Genomic DNA, 23,626 nt, shown 5'->3' on the forward strand with positions numbered 1-23,626 from the left:
ACAACCCATGATGATTGTAGCATACCTTTGCTAGACTAACAGTTCTCCAAAGACTTGACTTTTCCTCCATGAGCATGCCTGGTTCTTGTGCAACAAAGGGGGAGATCTGTTCGCAGGTGAAGCAAGTCTGCCTTCTCTCTCTCTCTCTCTCTCTCTCTCTCTCTCTCTCTCACACACACACACACACACACACACTGTGGGTTGGGTTAGGGAGGAGCCAAGTCCTTCAGCTCAGGTGTGATCCTTCTGCATATGCTCCACCTTAAGCCCACTGGCTCTTGCTGCAGGATTACTCTGAGCTGCCAGGAAGGAAGTTCCTCAAACTCCTCTGCTCTGGAAGCAGACTACTCACAAGCTCAAAAATGGGCTGCAACACTGAGCCACGTCAGAAGGAGGTATGAAAGCAAGAGAAAACATGGAAATGGTAACTACAAATGCTGCTCTGCTGCTTTTTTATGTGTCTTTCTGAAGCATTGCCTCTGTTTGCTGTTCAAACAGTTCTTCTTTGGCTTACCTTGTGACATGGTGTGTAGCTCTACATGGATCACTGCAAAGAACAGGGAGCCGGTTCAACTCTGGGGGAGGTTACCTGATAGGGAGACATAAATGCTTTCAGGATTTAGCTCCCTGTTACAGTATTACTTTTGCTAGAAACTTGTTGTGCTGGTCTTGTGGGGCTAAGTTCCACCCCACCCTGTCCAGAGAAAAGAGCAACTTTTTGGAGATATCACGATTGTGCTGTAATGATATGGGAATGTTCAGGGTTAAAAACCAAGGCAGGGGTACATCTCTGGTCCTTCAGTTGCCATCAGCCCCAGCCAGCATGGCCCATGGGAGTTGTAGTCTGGGAACCACTGGAGGTTCCCAATCACAGTGGCTTAACCTGGCCACAAACCCACCTTTTAACTTTCTAGTGTTAGGGTTGAAACCTTATTTTTCTGAGGGAAACACGGGGTGCACAAAGTGCAGGATGATTTCTTGATGAAAGGTCATAGTTCTCACATGCCTGAGACTACCTGAAGTCCTTATAAAAGGTGGCTGAGCGCAGCATGGGGCTGCCCCTTTCAGTAGAGAGACAGTGTGTGTGTGTGTGTAAAAGAGAGACAGAGACAGACTGACACACAGAGAGAAACTATACCTGTTGAACTCTTTCTTCTGCACAGCTCTGCACTGCAGGAGCCCAGTCTTCCTCCTGTCGGTTTTAGTTCTGTTTCTCGTTTTTCCAATCTCCATGTTTCTGCAGCAGTTTGCAATTTGTTTATTTATTTCAAAATCCTCATGGAAATTATTCCGCATTTTAGCACACATTTTTCCTAGTAAGTGCACTTTGTGTGCAGTTCTGACTAATGCACACATCTTTGCAAGCAATTTATCCTAATATTATGCATTTTAAACGCTTTGGCGGGGGGGGGGGAAGGGGAGCAGAACATAACCTTTAATGATTCTTTGTAACCATTGAACCATTTGTAAACACCATAGTCCCTTCCTTATTTTAAGAGTTTGGGCCGCAATCCTTAACCTACTCACTGAGAAGCATACTGAACTGCTGGGTAAATATACCTAGGATTGTAACAGCCCTGATATGCCCTTCTCTTCTCCCTCCCAAAGTCCTTCTAGTTTCTTTGATTTGTTTATGACACTACCTGGCTAATCTCTTTCCATTTTGACCTTTTAGTCTTTTGAGAAACTGTGGGTGGATTTGCAGGAAAACTTGCCCGAGTTTATACTTTCTAGACGTCATCGAACTTGATTCATGGTACCTGGAGCATGTGGCAAAATTCCAGCAATTGTGGCTGCTGCTGGGGATCAGAGTACTGTCTTGAGTAAACAAATGATATCTGCAGAATGTTCCTCTTGAGATTTACAAAGCTAATCAGTTCCATAAATAGGAACCATAAGAGATTCCTGTAAAAGGTGCTGTGTGGAACTGGCAGATTACAGTCTTGTGCAAAGTATTAAAAGAAAAAAGAAAAGACGAGAAGCTGATTTGTACCCTCCAAATAGTATCCAGTATGCCCATCCCACCATGAAGCTCACTGAGCAAACTTGACAATTGGGGCCCTGCGACCAGCCGAGCCCCGCCACCCGGCAAAAACCTTGCTCAGTGTGGTGGCTGGCTGGCTTGCTTGCTTCTTCTCCTCCCTTCCTGATGGGCCCTGGTTGCGCAGAGCCACGAGGGCAAGGGGCGGGCCAGCGAGGCATTGCGCTTGTGGGAGGAGAAGAAAAGCACGTGCCGGCCCGCCAGCATGGACTGACTGCGCATGTGCGCTGTGGAGCAATGACACGACACACGACGCCTGCGTAAGGATGCATGCGCGCTGTGGAGCAACGCCCTGCCCCCCCCAGGGGGGTGCCTCTGCGTTTGCCGCCCCGGGCAGCCAAGCGGCTCCGTTCACCACTGCTCACAGGGTTGCATATTGAGAGAGCATAATATAGACCTGGGCAGGGTGCATGCTGCCTTGGCCTCTTTGGAAGGATGTGTTAAGAGTTGTTGCTAATGGAATCCCTGATCTGCATCCTTGATTGTGCAGAGTCAAAATTAACGCTCTCCACCACAAGAGTTTCAAAGAGTTTCTCTACAGTCTTCAACCAGTTACAAAACAAACATTGCAAAATACAAAGTAACACATTGCTCTTAAACTAGCAATACAGTGCAGTCTTCCTAAGGACCTTAATATAGCCCAATAACTTTCCTCTCTCTGCTCCCAGAGAGAAATCCTATACAAGTAACTTGCTTGCTCCAGATCACTGAGCTAAGATGAGCTCCTACTGCTGCATGCTCCATTGTCTGCTGAGAAACTGAGTTCTCAGGTGCCCCAGGGATTAGTCATCACTTAGCTTCTCTAGTGTCTCCTTCGGCATTTGCCTAGATGCTGCCTAATGCATACCTCTTTTTTTATTTCAGTTTATACGACCATCACATTTCATGCTCATTAAAGTTACATTGTTAACAGGAAAAATGAGATTAAAATGTAATAAATAATCTGGGGACTCATTCCAGAGCATTCCAGACCCAGCATTGAGTCCTTCATGCCTTTTAGAGCTGAAGTGGCAAGTTTATTGCTGTACAGACTTTTTCCCTCTTACATGTAAACCAGGGACAGTGATCTGCCTAAGTGGCATAGGAGCCAACTTCTAGGGGCCCAGGTCCCTTTGGTGTCGTAGGCACTAGCATTCAAATGGTGTGCATGTGCCACATATTTTGATAGATTATGCAGGGTGGGGCTTCCCTCCCCCAATTTTATTCAAGTTGGCATCCCTGCTGTGAGTGGTGATCTGCAAACTTGACTTAAGCACTTGGCTTTTTAATAGCCCTGTTAATAGCTCCTACTTCCTGCTCTCTTCCCTTTTTTTCTCTGTGACTTATGGTTACAGCTGGTCAAGTGATCTGCTAGGAGCACACCACAGCACACCATTCAACCTCACAGCCATCCCAAATTATTGAATTCATTATTCCATTTCTTTGCAAGCCAGCTTTAATGCTAAACAAGATGCCCCCTGACTTCTCAAGGCCTATTGTATTCTCCCTCCCTCATCTGTAATATGAAAACACAGGGGGAGAAATGAGTTAATGTTGGTTAGTGGATTTTAGTAGTGACCAAATGGTAGATTGGCAGCTAATTTCACCCTTTTCATCATCAGCAGGCTCTGTGTTAAAAACTAAACCACACTTTGAGAGTAAGGTTATGTACACACCATACCTTTAAAGCACATCCTGCTCTGCATGAATCCTGGGCCCTGTACTTCACAGAGCTACAATTTGCAGCAACTACAGTTTGCAGCATTCTTTGGAGGGTGAGTATGTGGGTCAGGTTCAGCATCTGCATGGGGTTCAGCAAACTGAGCCTCAGCGTTGGCACAATCCCTAGGTTACTCTCTGTGCTACTCTCCACCCAGGCAGAGATAACTGGTAAATGATAAGGTGGAACAAATGAACTGAGAATGTCAAGGGCTTGGGTAGAACAGGACATTTTCAATGTTAAAATAATTAAATGGAACAGAGCAAAAACATCTGTCCTTGTTGTAAGTAAAAATAGTGAACTGAGGCAGATTGGAAACGTGAGCTTAAACTGCTACCGGTGGTAATATGTCCACATTATGGAAATGCTTCCATGGAAACAGTCAAGCACTTAATGCTTCTGGCATTCGGGGGTGAAGTACCCCAGCGAGCTCATGGATGTGCTGCCTGGGAAAGCAATAGCACCTGTGTTGCCCTCTTAGAAACAGGAAGAGCTCTCCAGGATTCAACTCTGTAGTTTTCAGCTGTGCTTTTAATGCATAATAAAACCACAAAGCAATTGTTACTTTTTTTCCAAAAATAAAAAGAAAAAAGAGCTCATCTCTAGTTAGGGGGTGGCAACCTGGCAAAGGTTTCATCTTTCGTGGTGGCTTCTCTCTGCAGCTCTGATGAGGAATTCGGTAATAAAAGAAGCACCTGGTTTGCAGTAAAGCACCGTAAACAGTGCTGTGCATTTGAGCAGATCTTAAAGTCCGCCTGCAGATATTGCACCCATGCTGAAGAAACAATGGCATTTATTTTGCCTTGCCTTCCATTGGTTGTAGTCATAACTCAGTGTGAAGTTTTGGATGAAGATCAGAGGGGTTTTGGTCTGTCTTTTCCTTTACGGAAATGTTAATTGCATATACATTCCAGACTGGGCTTGGGCATAGTGCTGAGTTGTATCCTACAGCTGGCTGCTCCAGTACAATCGGAGCAATTGAAACATCTCCTAGGTGCTTTGCATCATGCTGTGTAATGTGAAAATAATAGCGTTGACTAAAAGGGGTTATTCAGGAGAAACTGTTTTGTATTTAATAAGTTGGATGCAATTACGCAAAATTCAATAAAATCTCAGGACAAGGCTCTGCTGTGTTGCCTTCTCATTAAAGGCATCTGTGTCTCTTTTTCAGCATAATGGCGCTTCTGTCCAAGGTTGTCTTGTTTCACCTAATTTTCTGATCCAACAAGCTGTTGCAGGCGAGCACAGTTTTTTGCACAAGGCTGATCTGCATGGCTGCTGTTCCTCCTGCCGAGCAAGCACATTCAGATTTTTATAAGGCAGCTCATAATATACAGGTAGCTCCAAAAAGAGAGTGAGTAAGAAATGGCCACATTTCATGAACTGTGGAATTTGACATCCAGTGCCTAGTTTTTGAGGTTCCCAAGGTGTGCCGCAACATTTTAGATATGGGTGGGTTGACTATAGAGTAAACACCGTTTACTCTATGATCCTGTATTGTCAGATTTGTATATGGAAGAGAAGGCTATTGTAATCTCACCCATATCCTACAATTGTAAGTTTCCTTCAAGCAAATGGTGTCCTGATGCAATCTAATTGCAGAGTCTGGGGTATTGGGCGGGCTTGGGGGTTAGTTGGAGCGAATGATTTGTTCTCAATCAGTTACCTGAATACACCTTCACATCTGCCGAGTAGAAATGTGGTGGTCTTCCCCCCCCTTCCCTGTGCTGCTTTTTTCCAGGCCCATGTGCAGTGGAACCATTGGGGTGGGGCGTGCACACAAAGAAGACACAAGAAACCAGTATTGGCATCAAATAAAGGGGCAGCTTTTATTGATTACAGATTGTTGATGGATAGCAGGGGTTGGCCATTGTCAGAGGTCACCCTATGATGTGCACCATTCTGAGAAACCACCTCTGGTCACTGGCTGGGAATGCCAAGCCCCTGAGTTGGGCATCTGGACATGAAGCACCCCCCAAATTCTAGAAATTAAGCTTTGGTCCAATCTCATCCGACAGATGCAGCTTCCTTGTGAAGTTGTCAGTACCCCAGCAGTGCCCATCACTCACAGTGTCCTGTGCTCCTCTTTGGGGGGGAAAGCATCTGGGTCCAGGAGCTGCCATTTAAATTGCCCACGCTGTCCCTTTGTGATGGAACCAGATGCTTGGAAATGAATTGGACAGATATGCTTAAATCTATTTTGTGTCATTTTCAATAGCAGTCAGTCCTATGACAGTTTGTCCCATTTTTTTATTTTTTTATTTTTGCAGCCTTAAGAAAGGGGCGGGCATGAAAAATCTGCATGTAAACTGTATGCATTTTGTACACACACATTCTATAAAGTAATACTTTCAATGCATTTTCAGCATAGGGAATACTGGTATATATTTTATGTGCACTTTTTAGGAGTGCAACTTCAGCACAAAATCCACCGTGCATAATCTGGCAGTCATATTCCAATCCACAAGCACATTTGGGAACATTAAATAAGGCCGGCCCACTGTGAAAAGAGGACGAACCCAATTCCTCTCTGTATCTAGTTGTGCACTGCCATCAGGTGAGCTACAAGAGGCCTACTGACACCAGAGGAGGCCCATCAGAATATACTTTTCAGATGAACCCCCTCTATACTGAATCCAGACTTGATTGCATAACCATCTCATCCAGTACTACACCAGTCTGGGTTCTCTCTCAATTTGGTTTAGAACTGCTTTGTTAAAAATATGATTAATAGTTGTCTCTTGTAATCTTGGCTATTTTAGGAAAGAGCTGGAGACTTCCGAGCTCTTCGAGCAAAGTTTCAGAATGATTCCAATTTTTCCAGTGCATTGCTCCAGCCTGTAAAGAGCCTTCCGGCAGAAACCCTCCCTCGGCAAAATACCAATGGCAGTCCCGCATCCCATCCTAAACCCAAGCCATTGTGCCGAGGACAAATTCCAGATCCTGAGCAAAAGACAGCGCCCTTCAGTTATTTATCGCAGAAGTCTGAAATAGTACAAATAAAGCCTGTTGTGTTACCAAGGGTCCGGCTTCACGAATTGCCTGAAGTCAGGAAGATTGAAGACAGAAAAAGCAAAGACATTACAGAGACAGTTTGTGCAAGAGTTGTACTGGTGGAAGATTCACCAAAGCAACGTCCAGCATCTTATCATTGCCTCCAAGAAGCTGCACTGGCAAACAATTCTTTCCACAATACTCTGCACATCTGGGAAAGTGCTTTGTTGCAGAGTGACAAAAAGGGCTCCGAGACCCCTCCTCAGCATTCAAACAGAACAACGTCTCTTCCCCAGCCCAAAACTGCTAACGTTGCTGTCACTCCAGAGGTTCCAGCAAAAGCAGCTGAAAATGAGCAAGCAGCAGTGCTTTCTGCACCAACCACCCCTTCTCGCCTACAGGTTGAACCCGTTCCATTTCCCACAATCTCGCCACCTGTTCCACCAAGAAATCATGCAAGCTCAGAGACATTGGCCCATGGTGCCATTAAAGTTGCTGATTCCCCCCAAGATGCTAATGACTTAGACAGGCCAAGCAAGACCTCGCAATGCTCAAACGGTAAGCCATATTACCTGATGTAAGGTTCCCAGTTAGTTGCTCATAAGTAAGCAGCCAGAACTCCACTGTTTCCTTTAAGGATTTTATTGTGCAAACTATGTACAGTGCAGAGCTAAAAAGTTCATGTCTGTATCAAGCGGTGTCCGAATCCAGGAATGGCCCCTTCCGGTTCTAACCCCAATGAAAGAGTTTCGGAATACGAAAACTCCACCTCCCATCCTTTCTTTTCACCCACGACGTCTGTGGGGCGACGGAAATTGTGTTACCCCTGTATCGCCCTCGGGACTGTGGGAGTGCTGGGTCTCTCTTGCATCCCCAGAGACTCTACTTCCTTTCCCCTGTGAACTCTCCCCCTCCTCGCTGGACGTCTCGCCGCTCCTCTTGCTACCAGAGGAGGAGCTGCTGGCAAGGTGGGAGTGGGGCTCTCTGTAACATCTGGAGAGCCCTTTTACCACCCTGCGCTGCATCGGGGACAGTTCCCTGACACCTGACTATATTTTGTAGCCCTAAGTCAGCAGTGGGCAACAATAATTTTGTGTTAAAGAGATTTCCTGTGATGTTTCTAGTATCTAGCTAAAAGCCAGTCAGTTCAGGATAATGTGAGCAGGTTTTATATGCTTCCTAGACTTTCAGAACAGAACATGAAATGTACATGGATAGTTCCTACCTTGTTTTGAACAAAAAAATACCCTGGTTGCTTAATTTTTCAGAAGGTGTGGCATGAAGAAGGGTAGTTGTCCAGCTGTGTTTAAAAAAAAACTCTGGAGAAATGTTTAAAATGTATTTTTGATCAATCTTCGCAACTGGAGAGGGTTTGCAGTAAAATCAACTGAGACGCTGCTAGGTTGTTTTAATCAGTAGCCCCTCTTATAACTGCACAATAAGGGCAATGATAAGTGACCTCTTTCTTCTTCCTAATAATCAACTTATACTTGCAGGCACTGTGTAAACAATAGGCAATCTGAATGCATTCCTTATTTCTGCAATTTGACCAGTTCCCTGAAGTGAATGTACCTAGCTGCTAATCAATGTCCATTCTTTATAAATATTAAGATTTGTCTGCTGTCATGGTAACTTTGGAGTAGACGTTTTGGGCCAGACCAGTACTTGGAAGCCCAAAATTGTGGCTGAAACTAATCTTTGCATTGCCTTTTTGCTAATTGAAGAAGAAGAAAAAAACCTCCAGCCAGGAAGCTTCTGGTTTGACATGCTGTCTTTACAAAATCCAGGACCAATGCCAACTACGAAAAACATCTTTTTTCTTTCTTTACTGGAACAAAGCTGCCTTACAGGAACTTAGCATTCAGCAGCTGTTTTGCCAACTTACAATGAATTGCAGGTGACTAATAAGATAAGGTGTGTGTGTGTGCGTGTTCCAGGATGAGGATGCTGCTCTGGCTAACCTTTCTGTGCACTTCGCCAGCTTTGTACCATGCCAAAGGGCTCTTCCTATTAGTCATGAGTGCAGTTTAAATTGTTGCTATGTGACAGAACGGTATATTTGCCAATATGCACAGATTTCCTTTTCTGATGGCTTTGACATGTAGAGCAAGGTGGTCCACAGAGACCCCCAGGAAACCTATTACTTACACAGCCCTACTCTATTGGGCTCCTATAGGTCAGTGAATGACAAACTCTGTAATTATTCTTGCCTACTGGGTTACAACTCTGCCAAGCATGCTCTGACAGGTAGGAAGGAAACCATTAAAGGGAAGGGAAGTTCAGGCTTGTGGTTAGAATCCCTGTAGCTGGGTAAATTTTTCCTTTCTTTCTCAAAAGAGCAATTAATTTTGCAAATGCCGTGTCTTGCATCCAGGTTGTCGGTTCCCCACTTGAGAATAATAATAATAATAATAATCCAATATTTGCTGTGTGTGCACCTAAGCAATCAAGAATCCACTTCCACAGCCAAAGTGTCAATGTATGTCAATTCCATCATCTGGAAAGGGGCAACTGTATCTGCCAAAACCTGAAGAAAGGAACATTATGATTTTTGTTTGGTCTGTTTCACTCAGTGCTTTTTTTCTGGGGGGGACGCAGGGGTACGCATACCCCTAAACATTTTATGAATTTAAGTTTGACCTCATTGAGGGGCAGTATTTCAATATGAGTAGGAAAATGAGAGTACCCCTAAACATTTTTTTAAAAAAAGATAAAAAAGCACTAGTTTCACCCATTGCAAAATTCCAGCATGGAAGTTAGTTCTCCCTACCAAAGCATTAATATGCTTTCTTCCCTCTGTTACAGAAAGATGGCATGAGGTTGAAAAAACCAAGCTTCCAAAGCCCAAACCACTTCCTTCCATTATTTCACTTGGTCCTCCTCCAAAGAAGCCACCAAGGCCTCCAAACGTCGAACTTGGTCCCTTCCAGAAGAACATTCCAGGTAAGGCATTCTCTGTTTGGGTTTTAGGCAAGGTTAAAGAAATGGCTGGTGGACACTGACAGGAAATTGAGATAATTTCCAATCAAGAACAGGAAGGAGTGCTTCTCTCAAAAGCATGTCTTGGTGACAGAGAGTGGCCCAGGGAGTGTGTACATGGGTGGGCGGGCTACCTTAAGCTAGAAGAGGCATAATTTTTGTGTACACTCATCCCATCCCTTGGTGGGAGTCAACCTAATCTACCCCTAGGTATGCCCTTGGGGACAAACAGAAGTGTAGACAAGCTCAAAGTCTGGAATCAATCCTGTCCATTTACTGCCTGGGTTGTCTTCACCACTGCGACAGGCTTGTTTGAACTCAACGTCTTCTGGGACTCTTGCTAGGATCAAGGCATGGAACCACGAGGACACTACATTACATAATTTCACTCTGGCATACTGTGTAGTTGCAGTTATTGTTTACATTACAAAAATTTGTTTTCAGATGCTGCTGACGATGCGTACATGACTCCTGAAACGTAAGTGCACCTCTCTTTATATTGCCTGAAAATCTAGACTCTTAAACAGGTGGTCTCTTAGAACTTCCTTGGAAGTTTCTGGGAACCATGGCTCTCTAGATGTTGTTTGACTCCAACTTCCAGCAGCTCCAGTCTGTGTGGTCAATGATCAGGGGTGGTGGGAGTTGTAGTCTAACCACATCAGAAAGGCCACAGTTTCCCCATCCCTGCTTCAAGAAAGAATCACTACCTCTCTGGAAACCAGGAATGCAAGTTGTTTCATATTCAAAACCAAATAGCAAACACAGAAATCTGGCAAAAGAGACTTCATTTCATGTACTTTCTTCACTTTTCCTATTACAAGACGACAGACCCAGTTCTGCCTCATTCTCTTTCATATCTTGCTGTCTTTTGCTGGTACTCCTTTGAACCTGTGGTGAACATAAACGTATGTCTCTGTGCAGCGATGTACTTGCTTTTCCTCCCTCTTTAAAGAGATCTGCTCCCACACAGTGTTTTCCCTATCTCTTCCTTCTCTTTGGCTTGACATTTCTGAAGTTAGAAGCTTTGAGGCCTGTTCCTGTAAACACACACAAGCTGGTTTAATCTGCAGGTGCTGAGCACTAACTTTTATTGTTATCGCTGGCTGTCAGCAGGCGAGAGTTTTGATTGCATTTGCTAATGTTTAGGCAGCAAGCGTGGGCTTAAGCTGCATAAGTTGTTGTCTGGTGGCCTTTGTTTAGACAGCCTTTCGAGATCGGCTTGTGTTTTTGGACCTTTCTCTCTGTGTGTATGTGTGCCTTGGATATCTGGTGCTGTGGGGAGCGGATAAAATGTGCCAAAAGTAAATATATACTGCTTGTATCAGTTCGGCAAGATGTGTAAGCTGGTGAATAAACTGGGGGATTGACTGCAGTGACATCTTGCAGCTTTGCTGAGGTTGGAGAGATGTGCTTCAACTTAGCCCGACTAAGCTTGGAGAAAAGACAAGTACCCAAGAACTAATGGTTGCATTCAGACACCACACATTGCTTCTCTGTACAGTGGTACCTCTGGATACGCATACCTCCAGTTGTGTGTCCTTCAAGATGAGAATGTGGCAAACCCGAAAGTAGTTTTCCGGGTTTTGCCACACGCGCATGCTTAGAAGCAGTCCCTCCAGTTCCGGAAACCTCGGGATCTCACCAGAGCTCTGGAATGGATCCCGTCTGCAACCGGAGGTACCACTGTATAGGATCCTGGGAACTGTAGCCTATGCCTCACAGAGCTACAGTTCCCAGCACCCTTAACAAAATGCTGTTCCTAGGGTTCTTTGGAGAATGGCGTGGACTTTAAATGTAAGATGTATATGCAAAGGTGCTGGAATGAGTGGACGTTAGTCCCAGGCAAGTTGCCATTTAGCACCTGGTTCAGTTTCCATAGAAGCCTGGTTTTACTAGTTGGGTTAATGTATACATCAGAAACGCTGTCCTGGACAACAAAAAATTCTTTTAAAAAAGACAAATGTTGGGTGTAAGATTGCAAGCGTCCCTGGCAATTGGCTGAATATTTGGCAGCTTCTTTTCTTTGGCCCAGCTGACCATCTGCAAACCTAACACTGTAATACTTACACACAACAAGATCATGTTGGCAATGCTACTTCACTGATAAACAAGCTGAGCCGCATGCTTTGGGACCTGTGCACAACACATTTGGCTCTGTCGAGTCCATCTTTTGAGATGATTTATGGAGAAATCAGTCAACAAATGTGCTCCTGGCTTGATGAGATAGAGGCGGGGTTTTTTACCCCTTGGGTAGCTGGCGGATTCGTTCATTTGCTTGTTTCAGTTTAATAGCATGCTCTTTAAAAAAAATATGCCACTAAATTGTATGTGGTTTATTGTTGTTTGTTAGCATTTGTTAACAGTATGTTGGGGAAATAGCTCTTAGCAGGAGACAGGAGGTTGACTTGCCCCGTTGGCACTGAATCACAGGAGATGCCTCCCTAGTCATTGAAGTCATCCTGCTTGCACCTTTCTTGAAGCAACCCCAGAAGCTTCTCTAAGGCTGCCCTTTGGGCCAGTTTTCTCTCGAATGCCTTCTGCTGCACTTACCCCTTTCTATGTCCCAACAGTGTTCCAAATCTCTGGCAAAAAAAGTTTAGTCTTTATATTCAGGGCTGTATAGGCAGCCAGTGAGTACTGTAAGGTCCAGAGCCCAGTCTCTTAATAGATATGTGTTTTGGAAGTTTTATGCTGTGTTGTGCATGCAGTTCTTAATATTTCAGAACTTACAGGGCAGTCGTCTCCTGTTGTTATATACTGTATATTCTCTCTCTCTCTCTCTAGCTAAGCTTGTATGGTTCTGGTCGGTATCTGGATAGGAACTTTAAAGTCTGTCACTCTGTGTCTTTTTGAGGAAGGCACCTCTTCAGAGAGATTCTAATCCTTTCATCTTCCCCTAGAGAGTCTTGAAAACAATAATGATTTCCCCTCCTCATTTCTCTTAGTCCTGAAACAGAAGAACTAGGCACTTATGAAGAAACAATCTCCTACCTGAAGCTGCCAGAGAGTTCCACCAATGCTGCTCATGAAACTACACATCGTAAGTCTATTAACAGTTGGTATGCTTATGCCATGCATGCTGTATGGGCAGGCTTGGTACTGATGGTTGGCCAGGTCAGGCACCAGCTGAGGGCCCCAGGGGCCCTCATTGGCTGGACCTAGATGCACTGATATTCCTCATCTTCCTCTTCAAGTTCCCAGATACTTTTAAGGAGTGGGAGGGAGTGCCATTTTTAAATGGGAGCGAAGTTGAGTTCTGATCTCTGGTGGCCATACGTCATGTCATTTAAAGTTACTCAAAAGTCATTGCTGCTTCTTCTTCTTCTTCTTCTTCTTCTTCTTCTTCTTCTTCTTCTTCTTCTTCTTCTTCTTCTTTTATTAATACCCATCTGGACGGCTTCCACCATACATAAAAACATAATAATACATAAAATAATAAAAACTTTTAAATAGCTGCCTTCAGATGTCTTCTGAAAGTTGTGTTGGATGAGTTTGGTTAGTGTTGCAGTGAACCACCTTTGAAAAGTTAGCTGTCCTCACACAACATAAAACTGCCGGCTATCAGCTTTGTGTGGAATTCTTTGGTCTCTTGCTTTTGCGTAACTGGTGTCACAATTCCTTATCCCTTGCTTGTTAACCTTTAACCCGTCTTTCTAGCTTTCTCCCCCCCCCTTTGTAACCTTTTATCTTTGTACCTGTATGGAAAATCTCAAACACTTCACTTGTGTAAATTTTGAACCTGTCAATTATCAGGGTTGGAATGCAAGTGGTAATAAACTATATCTCTAATTATGCAAATAATGCATGGAATCTTGCATGTGTAACTGTCATTTAACAATAAATAAATCTAGGACTCCTTTTGGTATACTGGGCTGCAGTTATGTTGTGGGATGGTTCCATAGCTTATAACAGCCCAGGTGAGAAATGTTGGGTAACCTACCATTGTAGCTTAAACTCTATATCATGATTAGTGGCTTTAATAATATTAAATGAAATGAAGATGAAACATACTAATTTTTACAAAAATATTTACTCTAGCTTCCAAGGCTGGGAAAAATGAGAATATCGAGGTATGTATTCTCAAATTATGGTAGGTTTGATGTCCAAAATCAGAGCACATAAAGGGAAGGGAAGTAGGGAATGTGTGAGCACAGGGCTCATATACAGTACATAGCTCCAAATCATGGTATTGCATCTGATGTAAAAATGGTTCTGTAATTGATTGGTCCTATAATACTGAACACTGTATATAACACTGACCAACTGATGTGCCATCACTCCTTTCAACAGGTGAACATATTACCAAGTCTACTTAGATGGGCTTAGTCACAACATGGGAGGTTTAGTACAGAGCTGGAGATGCCTGTGACATTTTTAAAATCTTTTGCTAAGAGACCTGGCGACATGCTTCATCTATGTAAATGAAGAGCACTGCCTGGGATCCAAAGGCCCACACACTGTCTTGCCCATGGGGGCTTTTCAGCCATGCATTTCTCGCCCACTGACTGCCCTCTGTGCAGACCCTTCAGAGTGGCAGACCCTCTGGAATGCCCGTCAGTTTGTTGCCAGGGACTTAGTCCAGAAAGGAAAATTGGCAGGCATGCACACCTCTGTACGCACATGGAAACACTCTGTAATTTAGTGTCCTCTTTGGATTCTGGCCATGTTTCATATTAAGGACATGAGAGAACAGATGTAGCTCAAGATATTTCTTGAGTAAACATGTTGCTTCAAGACAAACAACACTGCACTGTTGTCAGATTGACCTGACTTTTCAGGCTATGAAAGCTGAAGTTCTCTTCTTTGTGTTTTGCACAGAAACAAAGTTTTCTCCTTGCCACACCTAGGTAAGTGTACTTTCTGGAGTTTCATTTTATATTTTTGCCCTTGCTTTCTTAAAATGAGATACCTGGAGCAACTGGATTTTAATTATTGATTTATTTGACTTAAAATGAAGCTGAATGACTAATGGAAGGTCTATCTGTAAATGTGTGTGAATTTAGAACCTAGGCCTATATATCACCAAACATTCTGTACAGTACACTATACACTACAGAATGTAGTGTATCCAGGAAGGTAAAGGAGTTAGGCAGTGACCTTGGTGTAACACTACATTTTATCTTTTATTTCCTGAAAGGAACCATTGTACCTTTATTGTTTGACCAGCCATCTAAACATTTTCCTGATCTCTGTGCCAAGTAGTGGTAGTCATAGAATCATAGAATTGTGGAGTTGGAGGGGATCCTGGGGGTCATTTAGTCCAGCCCCCTGGAATGCAGGAATCTCAACTAAAGCACCCCTGACAGATGGCCATCCAACCTCTGCTTAAAAACTTCCAAAGAATGAGAGTCCACCACCTTCTGAGGGAGTCCATTCCACTGTCAAACAGCTCTTACTGTTGGAAAGTTATTCCTGTTGTTTAATCAGAATCTTGTTTTTTGTACCTTGAATCCATTGGTTCAAGCCCTGTCCTCCAGAGCAGGAAAAAACAAGCTTGCTCCATCTTCCACGTGACAGCCCTTCAGATATTTGAAGATGGCAATCATATCTCCTCTTGGTCATCTCTTTACCAGGCTAAACATATCCAACTCCCTCATAAGGCTCTGTTTCCAGACCCTTCACCATCTTGGTTGCCCTCCTCTGCCCATGTTCCAGCTTGTCAATAGCCTTCTTATATTGTGGCACCCAGAACTTAACACAGTACTCCAGGTGTGGCCTGACCAAGGCAGAATAGAGCAGGACTATTACTCTCCTTGATCTGGACACTATGCTTCTGTTCATGCAGCTCAGAGTAGTATTAGGGGTTTTTTTTGCTGTTGCATCACACTGTTGACTCATGTTAAGCTAAGACCCTCCCTAGATCCTATTTGCATGTACTACTAGCAATCTAGCTGCCCCTTATTTTACATTTGTACAGCTGGTTCTTGCTGCCTAAGTGCACTATCTTACATTTGTATATACTGTATTGAAATTCATTTAATTAGTTTGGCCCAGTTCTCTGATCTGTTAAGGTAATCTTGAATCCCGATTCTGTCTTCAGTTACATTTGTTACCCCTCCCAGTTTGGTGTCATCTGCAAATTTGATGAGCATCCCCTGAATTCCTTCATCCAAGTTGTTTATAAAGATGTTGAACAACAATGGGCCCAGGACAGAACCTTGCCACACCCCATCTGTCACTTTTTCCAGGATGACAGAAAACTGCTAGGGAGCACTCTTTGGGTTAGGTCAGGCACTAGCTACAAATTCACTTAACAGTTACCTTGGCCAGCCCACATTTTACCAGCTTCTCTGCAAGAATATCATGGGGAACTTTGTCAAAAAGCCTTACTAAAATCAAGATAGGCTATGTCCACAGCATTCCCCTGATCCACCAAGCTTGTAACTCCACTAAAAAAGAGAGAGATTTGTCTGGCATGACTTGTTTTTGAGAAACACGTGCTGGGTCATAGTAATCATTTTTTTTTTTGTAAGTATTTTTATTGATTTTCCAATATCATTCCAATAACAGCCTCATTATAACAATGCCAATTTTATCCAATTAATACAATTCCTAAAACCAATTATTTATACACTGAATTATACGATTAAGTTAATCTTTATTTTTATTTTCCGCGTTCCAAAATCTTAATAATTTCCATTACATTCCCTTCAAGATAATAATCCCTTATACAACAGCTACAATCTTATGGTTTCACTTCATGTTGATATATTAAGTAATTTATAAAGTTTGAAGAGAGTTACTCAGTCTGTAATCATTGTTCTTTCCTGTGTGTGGTATTCCCCACCCCCAGCCAGTGATGTTGTCCCAACCATATATGGTGCTGCATCCTTCATTCTTCCAACTGTTGATATTTCCCATCATGGCTCGGGGGAAGCAGTTATCTCAATTTTCCAAAAGTCTCTGTGTTACTTCATCCCACAATTCAAGAGCTTGTTACAGATCCCTCTGTTACAACAAATAAACTGTCCTCACCATGTTTTTCAATATAGGAAGAACAGTCTGATTCCAAACTCCAATGATTAGTAAGAAAACCTCTGACCTTGCAGCTAGCAGATTCCTTTCCTCCTTTCAGCTGAACATTTATAGCCAATTATCCTTCCAGTTAGATTACATTCTAAATTGTCTCAATCTCCTTCACTTTCCTTTGAAAATAATGGAGAGTAGGGGTGGTTTCCTTCTATATTCCAACATAGTCCTTTCAAAGAGTTAAACTTCCCTCCCTTTCTCTCTCCCCCTCCATTCCTCTCTTATACACAGTTCCAGTTTGATGCTAAATTCCATGTTATTAATCCAGTTCCTTCCAACCTCACATTTTGTATTATATTTTAAAGTTGCAAGAGGGTTGCCAAATCAGAAATGTAGAAGAAAAACTTTGAAAAAATAACAATGGAGTCCTCCCCCCCCCCACCGTCTCTGGCACCGAATGAAACCTTATCTCAATTACACCGTAGTTTGTCATCTCATCGCTCCTAGCTCGCAGCTGTACTTTACTCCAATTAAAGCCCAATTAGCAGGATATCCTTTGTTTCCAGGAATGGATGGGGTAGTTGGAGTGCTCCATGCACCCAATGCCTTTGCCTGATCTTGCATTCCATAGGGAAGCGAGTGCCAGACTGCAGGGCCATCCACCATCATTCTTTGTTTATCTCTGTCTGTATCTCCCTGAGATGTCAAGGGAGACCTCCATTCTTCCTGCAGGCAGAAACAGGAAGCCTGGGTCATAGTATTCAAATTATCCTTTTCTAAGTGCTCACAGACCAACTGTTGTAGGACCTTTCCTGAAATCAATGTCAAGCTCTCCAGCCGGTCTTTTCCCCCTTTTTGAAGAAGGGGACAATATTTGCCTGCCTCCAGTCTTTAAGGATCTCACCTGTTCTCCAAGAATTCTCAAAGATTATAGACAGAGGGTCTGAGATTACACCCACAAGCTCCTTTAGTACCCTTGGGTGCAGCTCATCAGGCCCTGGAGATTTGAATTTAAAAGAGCTAGGTGTTCCCTAACCACCTCCTTTCATATCTTGGGCTGCAGGTCCCTCCTTGCATCATTTATTCAGTTACCTCTAGGTTGGGCACTGCATGTTCTTTCTCTTGTTTCAAATCTAGCCAAAGAAACTTATTATTATTATTTTTTTTAACCTCTTTTGTAAGCTTAAGATCATTCTGAGCTTTTGTCTGCTCCACCATCTCCCTGCAACTCTTGGCTACTTATGTATACTCTTCCTTCATGGTTTTCTTACATCTCAGTTCATCTGTATGCTCCTTATGCAGCCACACGTTGCTTTAGGTGTCTCCCATTTTTCTTTGTTGTTGGAATTTTGAAGGCCTTTGTGCCTTCAATATTTCACCTTTAAGAATCTCCCATCCATTTTGGACTCCTTCTCTTTGAGCATTTCTGACCGTGGGACTTCGCTCCATAGTTACTTAAGCTTTTTGAAATCAGCTTTCTTAAAGTCCATAGTGCATGTCCAACTACACTCAACTTTCTCTTACCTGTGTATAATGAAACCCAAGAGGTCATTATCATTTCCTCCCAAGGTTCCCTGTAGTTTCACCACCAATCAGTTCCTCCCTGTTGGTGAGGACCAGATCCAAGAGAGGTGGTTCCCTTGTTGCTTTTTTCACCTTCTGTGGAATGATATTGTCAGTGAGGCTATTGAGGAATTTGTTGGACTTTATATTCTTGGCAAAGTTTGAGTTTCAATAGATATCAGGGTAGCTGAAGTCTCCTGTGACTACTACATCTTTCCTTATGGAATGTTTGGTAATCTGCTCTAGACATACTTGCATGGCACAAAAATAACAGTAGTGCCAAATCACTGTAAAAATTCTCCTCCCAAATTTAAGCACATTTGGTGGAATTCAAGCAAATTTGAATGAGTAGCCACACTGATATTGATTAACATGACTAAGTTAGATCCATTAATTTCATTTTGCCTACTCTGAGTAAAGCTTGGTTGACTATCGCTCATTAATTTCCATCACTTTTGAACAAGTGAACTTAATTGTCAGCAATAGACATAAGTGAGATCAACAACGGCAGAACTGGTTTGACTGCGTCCACTGATGGTGATGGGCTTGATGATTCCTTTTTGGGTGTGTGGCAGATGTTGCTGGGGACATTTAGAAGCATCTTGCTGAGCCCCTGATAAAATCTGTTGCCATGAGGGGGTGCTGCCACGAGGAAGGCAGATCAAAGGAGTAATCTACAGGTATCTTCTGAGTTTGTTGGAAAACTCTGAATAGATTTCACCCTCATTCTGTCAAAGAACTAGTTCACCTAATGCAAATTTGGAGCATTATAAATTAAAATAGGTTCTGTGAGTCAAAATACACTGGTTAACAACACGAGGGAGCAAACCTCCAGTAGGCAAAGGTTTGTTTTTGTCCTCTATTAAGATGCTGCTATTTCAGTGCTAGAGCATATAGCCTAGAACGTGGCTATGCTACATAATGGTGTGCATGCAACCTTATTGAACTGTCAATGAGTTTTGTCTCCTGATGATAGACAATGCAGAATGAAACTACTGTGGAACACATTAGAGAGTTAGTCAGTTTGATTACTCATCAGACTTTGTATTTTCATATATTTTCATATATTTTTGTGATTTAACTCATTACCAGCTGTTTTTTTTTTATCAATCCTAATTTTTACAGTTGAAACGCTAGAAAAATGGCATTCTATAGCAACTTAACCTGGGTGCTTCAGAGGCTAATGCTTCTGTGAGGAAAAGACAGTGGTGGCATTGACGGGTCACTGAAGGAGGTGTGTACGTGTGAGCAAGAGCCAACAGAAAGGGAGTAGCTGCCACAAGAAGGCCCAGTGGGGTATTGGCTCAATAACAGGTGATAAGACATCACCGCAGTTCAAACAAACTATATGGATTGTTTTGAAAGTTGCAAGATAAATGTCAACTCCAACACACAGCTGCTCTAGGGAATATGTATGACTCTTGATCATTCCCACCATTTTACAGTCCAGACAAAATTCCCAAACAGGAATATAAATCTATTGTACTAAATAGGATTGAAGATATATGTATAGTCTTATTCTAAAGCTACCTTAGATGTCCACTGAAATATGTTTTGGATCTGTGTTAATGCAGACCTCCATATTATATTTATAATATTGTGGCATGAGGCAAAATATATGTTAAAATTTCAGCTCTAAAACAGAGGATACAGAAGAGAGAGGACCACCCTGGAATCGTGAAACGACAAAACGCCAACAAGCTAAAGAATCAGCCAAGGTATATTTAAATAGAAGCACACAAGGGAATACCCTGTGATGGTTCTACTCTTTCAGGCCTTAAAGTACACGTGCATAGCAAACATCAAGTAAGTCTCTTAAAAATTAGCCAGTGGAAATGCTGATGATTTTTTGTTAGCCGAGGAGTAACCATAGTGGACCCCAACCTTTCCCATATTCCCTTTAAGTTCCCTTGATAGTTTGTAGAGCAACCACCGCTATCAGATGATTTCTCAAACCTTCTCACAGCCTTGATTTCCAAGCTGGAAGAAAGGTGGGATGCAAACATGCACAGATATGTTTGATATAGCAAGAATCAGGCAAGGAATGTCTTGAAAAGACTATAACCCAAGTTTCACAATGTTTACTGTTAGATTTGTGCCCCAGGAGCTATGCTCGCTAAACCAAAAATCACTGGAGAACATAGAGGTGAGAAGGGCATACTTCAAGAAGAGACAACACCATCTTTCCCTAGGGTACAGCTGGCAAAAGATGGAAACTGTGAGTTACTTCTTGCTACTACTTTAATTTAATCTTGAGTTCAGTATGGTTTACACTGTGCGGTTACACCCCCCTGGGAAATATAGAGATGATGATTCTGGTTTTGTCTTACGGGGTTGTTGTAACAATCACGGCTAGATAATTCATGCTTTAATTGCTCCATAAGGTGCAATATATTTTTTCCCCATGAGAACAGTTGGAGAAGAACCCATAACTTGTAGTAAATAGATAAATAGGGTATGTTGCTGTAACACCCCTCCCCAATCAGGTTTGTCTGATCAGCTAAGAAGAGAACAAGACCTTGTTTTCTAAATTATTCCAGTCCTGCTGTGCAATGACTTTAGTTTGAGCTTGTCTTGTCACTCAAACAATGAGTCCTCTCTCTCTTATGCATGCGGATTCTCTTGGCAAAAAGTTGGTGCTGCCTTTAAATGTTGTGATGACACGTGTGCTGTTTGTGAATCTTTTCCAACAGCTTCCCTAATGCAGTGTTTTTCAACCACTGTTCCGCGGCACACTAGTGTGCCGCGAGATGTTGCCTGGTGTTCCGTGGGAAAACATGGGCAGGCGGTTGCGGCACTGGCGGGAGGTGGCGACGCTGCTGCTAGCGGCAGGTGGGCTGGGCGCGTCTCCCCCTCGGCCCACGGCGGCGGCGGGCGCCTTTGACTATGAGCTGCTCCTCCTGCGGCGGAGCCCGCGGAGCGCCTTCCTGCCCAGTGCTCACGTCTTCGCGGGCGGCGTGGCGGACGCGGCCGACTTCTCGTCCGACTGGCTGCAGCTGCTGGCAGGCGGGCCGCGCTGCGGACTGGGCTCAGTGCGGGGCGAGTGCCCGAGGGCGCCGCTCTTCGCTGCTGAGCGCCCGGAGCTGGGCTCGCCGCTGCCGGGAGACGTGGCCTTCCGCCTCTGCGCCATCCGCGAGGCCTTCGAAGAAGCCGGAGTCCTCTTGGTACTGCCCGGGCCGGTGGCTGATGCCGCCGCCGCCGCTACCACCGCGGGCCCGGCCCGCCTGCTGCCAGCCGAGCACCTCCCGCCGTCCTCGGGACTGGCTGAGTGGCGGCTGCGGGTGCAGCGGCAGCCCGGCAGCTTCTTGCAGCTGTGCCGACACCTGAGCTGCGTGCCCAACATCTGGGCACTGCGCGAGTGGAGCAACTGGCTGACCCCCGTGCGCCGTGCGGGGCGAGGCGGCCGCCGCTACGACACCGCCTCCTACCTCTGCTGCCTACCTAGCATTGGGGCATCTGCTGCTACCAATGCTATTTTTCTAGAAAAAGAGGTGCTGGAGCCTGGAACTCATCACGGACGCCTTCCCTCGTTCTCTTATAATGGCGAAGGCGCCCACCTGAGAGGTGCCAGAACTGAGTTCCTGTGGCTGGGGGGAGAGTCCTGACTAGTACTATAGTTGTTATTTATTATTATTAGCCTGGTGGGGCCGGGGCAAGGTGCGCCATCTTCACATGCTCAATTCAGACATGAGAAGAATTATCATTTTTATTATTACTACTACTACTATTATTGTTATCTAATGGTGGTGTGCCTCGTGATTTTTTTCATGAAACAAGTGTGCCTTTGCCCAAAAAAGGTTGAAAAACACTGCCCTAATGTAACCTGTTCTGCTTTCAAATATAAAAGAGCCTCGCCACAGTGTTTGTGAGCTGGAAGCTGGGCTCGTTTCATGCTGTTACATCTCTTCCAAGTATAAACACTGCTGTGTTAAAGCTTAATCCAGCCGTTAGATGCATTTGTGACTCCCACAGAAAGCCATTAGCCTGCCTCAGCAGGGTTTGTATGATAGCGGAGAGAAAACAGAATGGAATAGTTTGGGTGGGTGTGGGTAGGGTTTGAATGCTCAAGGGCCAAATGTGGCTCTACCTGAAGAAGATGAATGGGGAAACGCTTTCAAATAACGTTCTGCTCCCTTTCAAATAAAATATGAAACACATCCTTTTTCAGTCATTTCATCATTTCAATTCTTTTCAAGTTGCTATCTTCCAGAGAATGACATCTTCAGTTTAAAAACTTAGAAACTAATGAATGCACTTTTTCTTTCTTTTCATAATAAATGACCTCTTGTTGAGTGTTATCTGCCCCAGTGGGTCTCAACCTTTGCAAGTATTGAATATGCCGTCCATGCTAATTGTCACCATTTTAGGCTCTTTTAATTAAAAAAAGCTCACAATGGCAAACAACTGTTATGATTTCAATAATGCTTTTAAATTAATTTGTAAATGTGCCAAAATCAAAGGACGTGGCAAAAAAATATTTATTTCTTCCCCCAATGTACCCCACCAATTAGCAACTCAAGCAATTAATTCTAAGAGGTATTCAATATAAACTTGTTCATAACTATAAATTCATTTATTTCCCCAATATACCCACCAATCAACCCTATTAATCAATTGCTAAAGGTATGGAAGGTATTTTAATTTATAAAATATCATTTCCCCAGTAGACCCAATGATAAACAACCCAACTAATCAATCAAATTACAACTAAATACAAATTTATTTATATCCAACTGAACTTAAATGCAATCCGTTTGAAGTAATCCTAAAATGAATTAAAATGCAAACTTTCAAAGCTACAAATGTAGCATATTCTTTATAGAATCAGAACCATCATTTGTATACTCCAGTGAAATTCCTAATCTCTGTAAATAAAGCTATTTATATATACAGTTCATTTAATGATCTGTTATTTATATTCAATATTTTATTTATTTGCATTTTTTAAATAAGCTAGTGGGCATGAGTAGCAAATTCTAAAACAGCCTCCAAAGATCTGCCCCTAAAACTTAACTAATCCAGTCCTCCACCCAAGAATTAGGCAACCCTCGTCCACAGAATTTATTCCAACAGAGCACCAGAAATACTCCCTAATAATGCCAAAACTCAGGTGCCCGAAAGAAATCAGTAATTAGGATGAATGAAGCCCATCAATGGCCCACAGTATGTAGTCTGATAAAATCCAATGAAGGGCCTTCAAGCCACCATGCCATGTATTCTACCTCCCACTAATAAGCCCTATGTGTAGTGCAGTGTCGAAAGTCCAGAAAAACCCTAGGCACAACACACCTCTGCAGACAAAGCAACAGAAGCATGGAGGGCAAGGTCAAAACCCACTGTTTCCATGCCTTGCCACCACTTGTTCTTTTAAATGAAGCTCA

At 43.4% G+C, this 23,626-nt stretch overlaps 1 protein-coding gene across 4 annotated transcripts in view; it reads left to right on the forward strand.

Annotated features, from left to right (window-relative positions):
* Nucleotides 1-209: 209 nt before the first annotated feature.
* FYB2 (FYN binding protein 2) overlaps nt 210-23,626 on the forward strand; it is a 35,583-nt gene continuing 12,166 nt past the window's right edge. For 2 of the 4 annotated variants that reach the window (XM_033152016.1, XM_033152018.1), the window contains exons 1-9: nt 210-395; nt 6,503-7,292; nt 9,540-9,677; nt 10,158-10,191; nt 12,659-12,753; nt 13,752-13,783; nt 14,532-14,560; nt 19,879-19,963; nt 20,337-20,463. In XM_033152016.1, the coding sequence (XP_033007907.1) occupies nt 363-395; nt 6,503-7,292; nt 9,540-9,677; nt 10,158-10,191; nt 12,659-12,753; nt 13,752-13,783; nt 14,532-14,560; nt 19,879-19,963; nt 20,337-20,463 (1,363 nt within the window). In that variant the 5' untranslated portion in view covers nt 210-362. Of the gene's footprint in view, nt 425-6,502; nt 7,293-9,539; nt 9,678-10,157; nt 10,192-12,658; nt 12,754-13,751; nt 13,784-14,531; nt 14,561-19,878; nt 19,964-20,336; nt 20,464-23,626 lie in introns of all 4 variants that reach the window. The other 2 variants (XM_033152015.1, XM_033152017.1) reach the window with 2 other exon arrangements.

The sequence above is a fragment of the Lacerta agilis genome, chromosome 6, assembly GCF_009819535.1.
Source record: "Lacerta agilis isolate rLacAgi1 chromosome 6, rLacAgi1.pri, whole genome shotgun sequence".
Lineage (NCBI taxonomy): Eukaryota > Metazoa > Chordata > Lepidosauria > Squamata > Lacertidae > Lacerta > Lacerta agilis.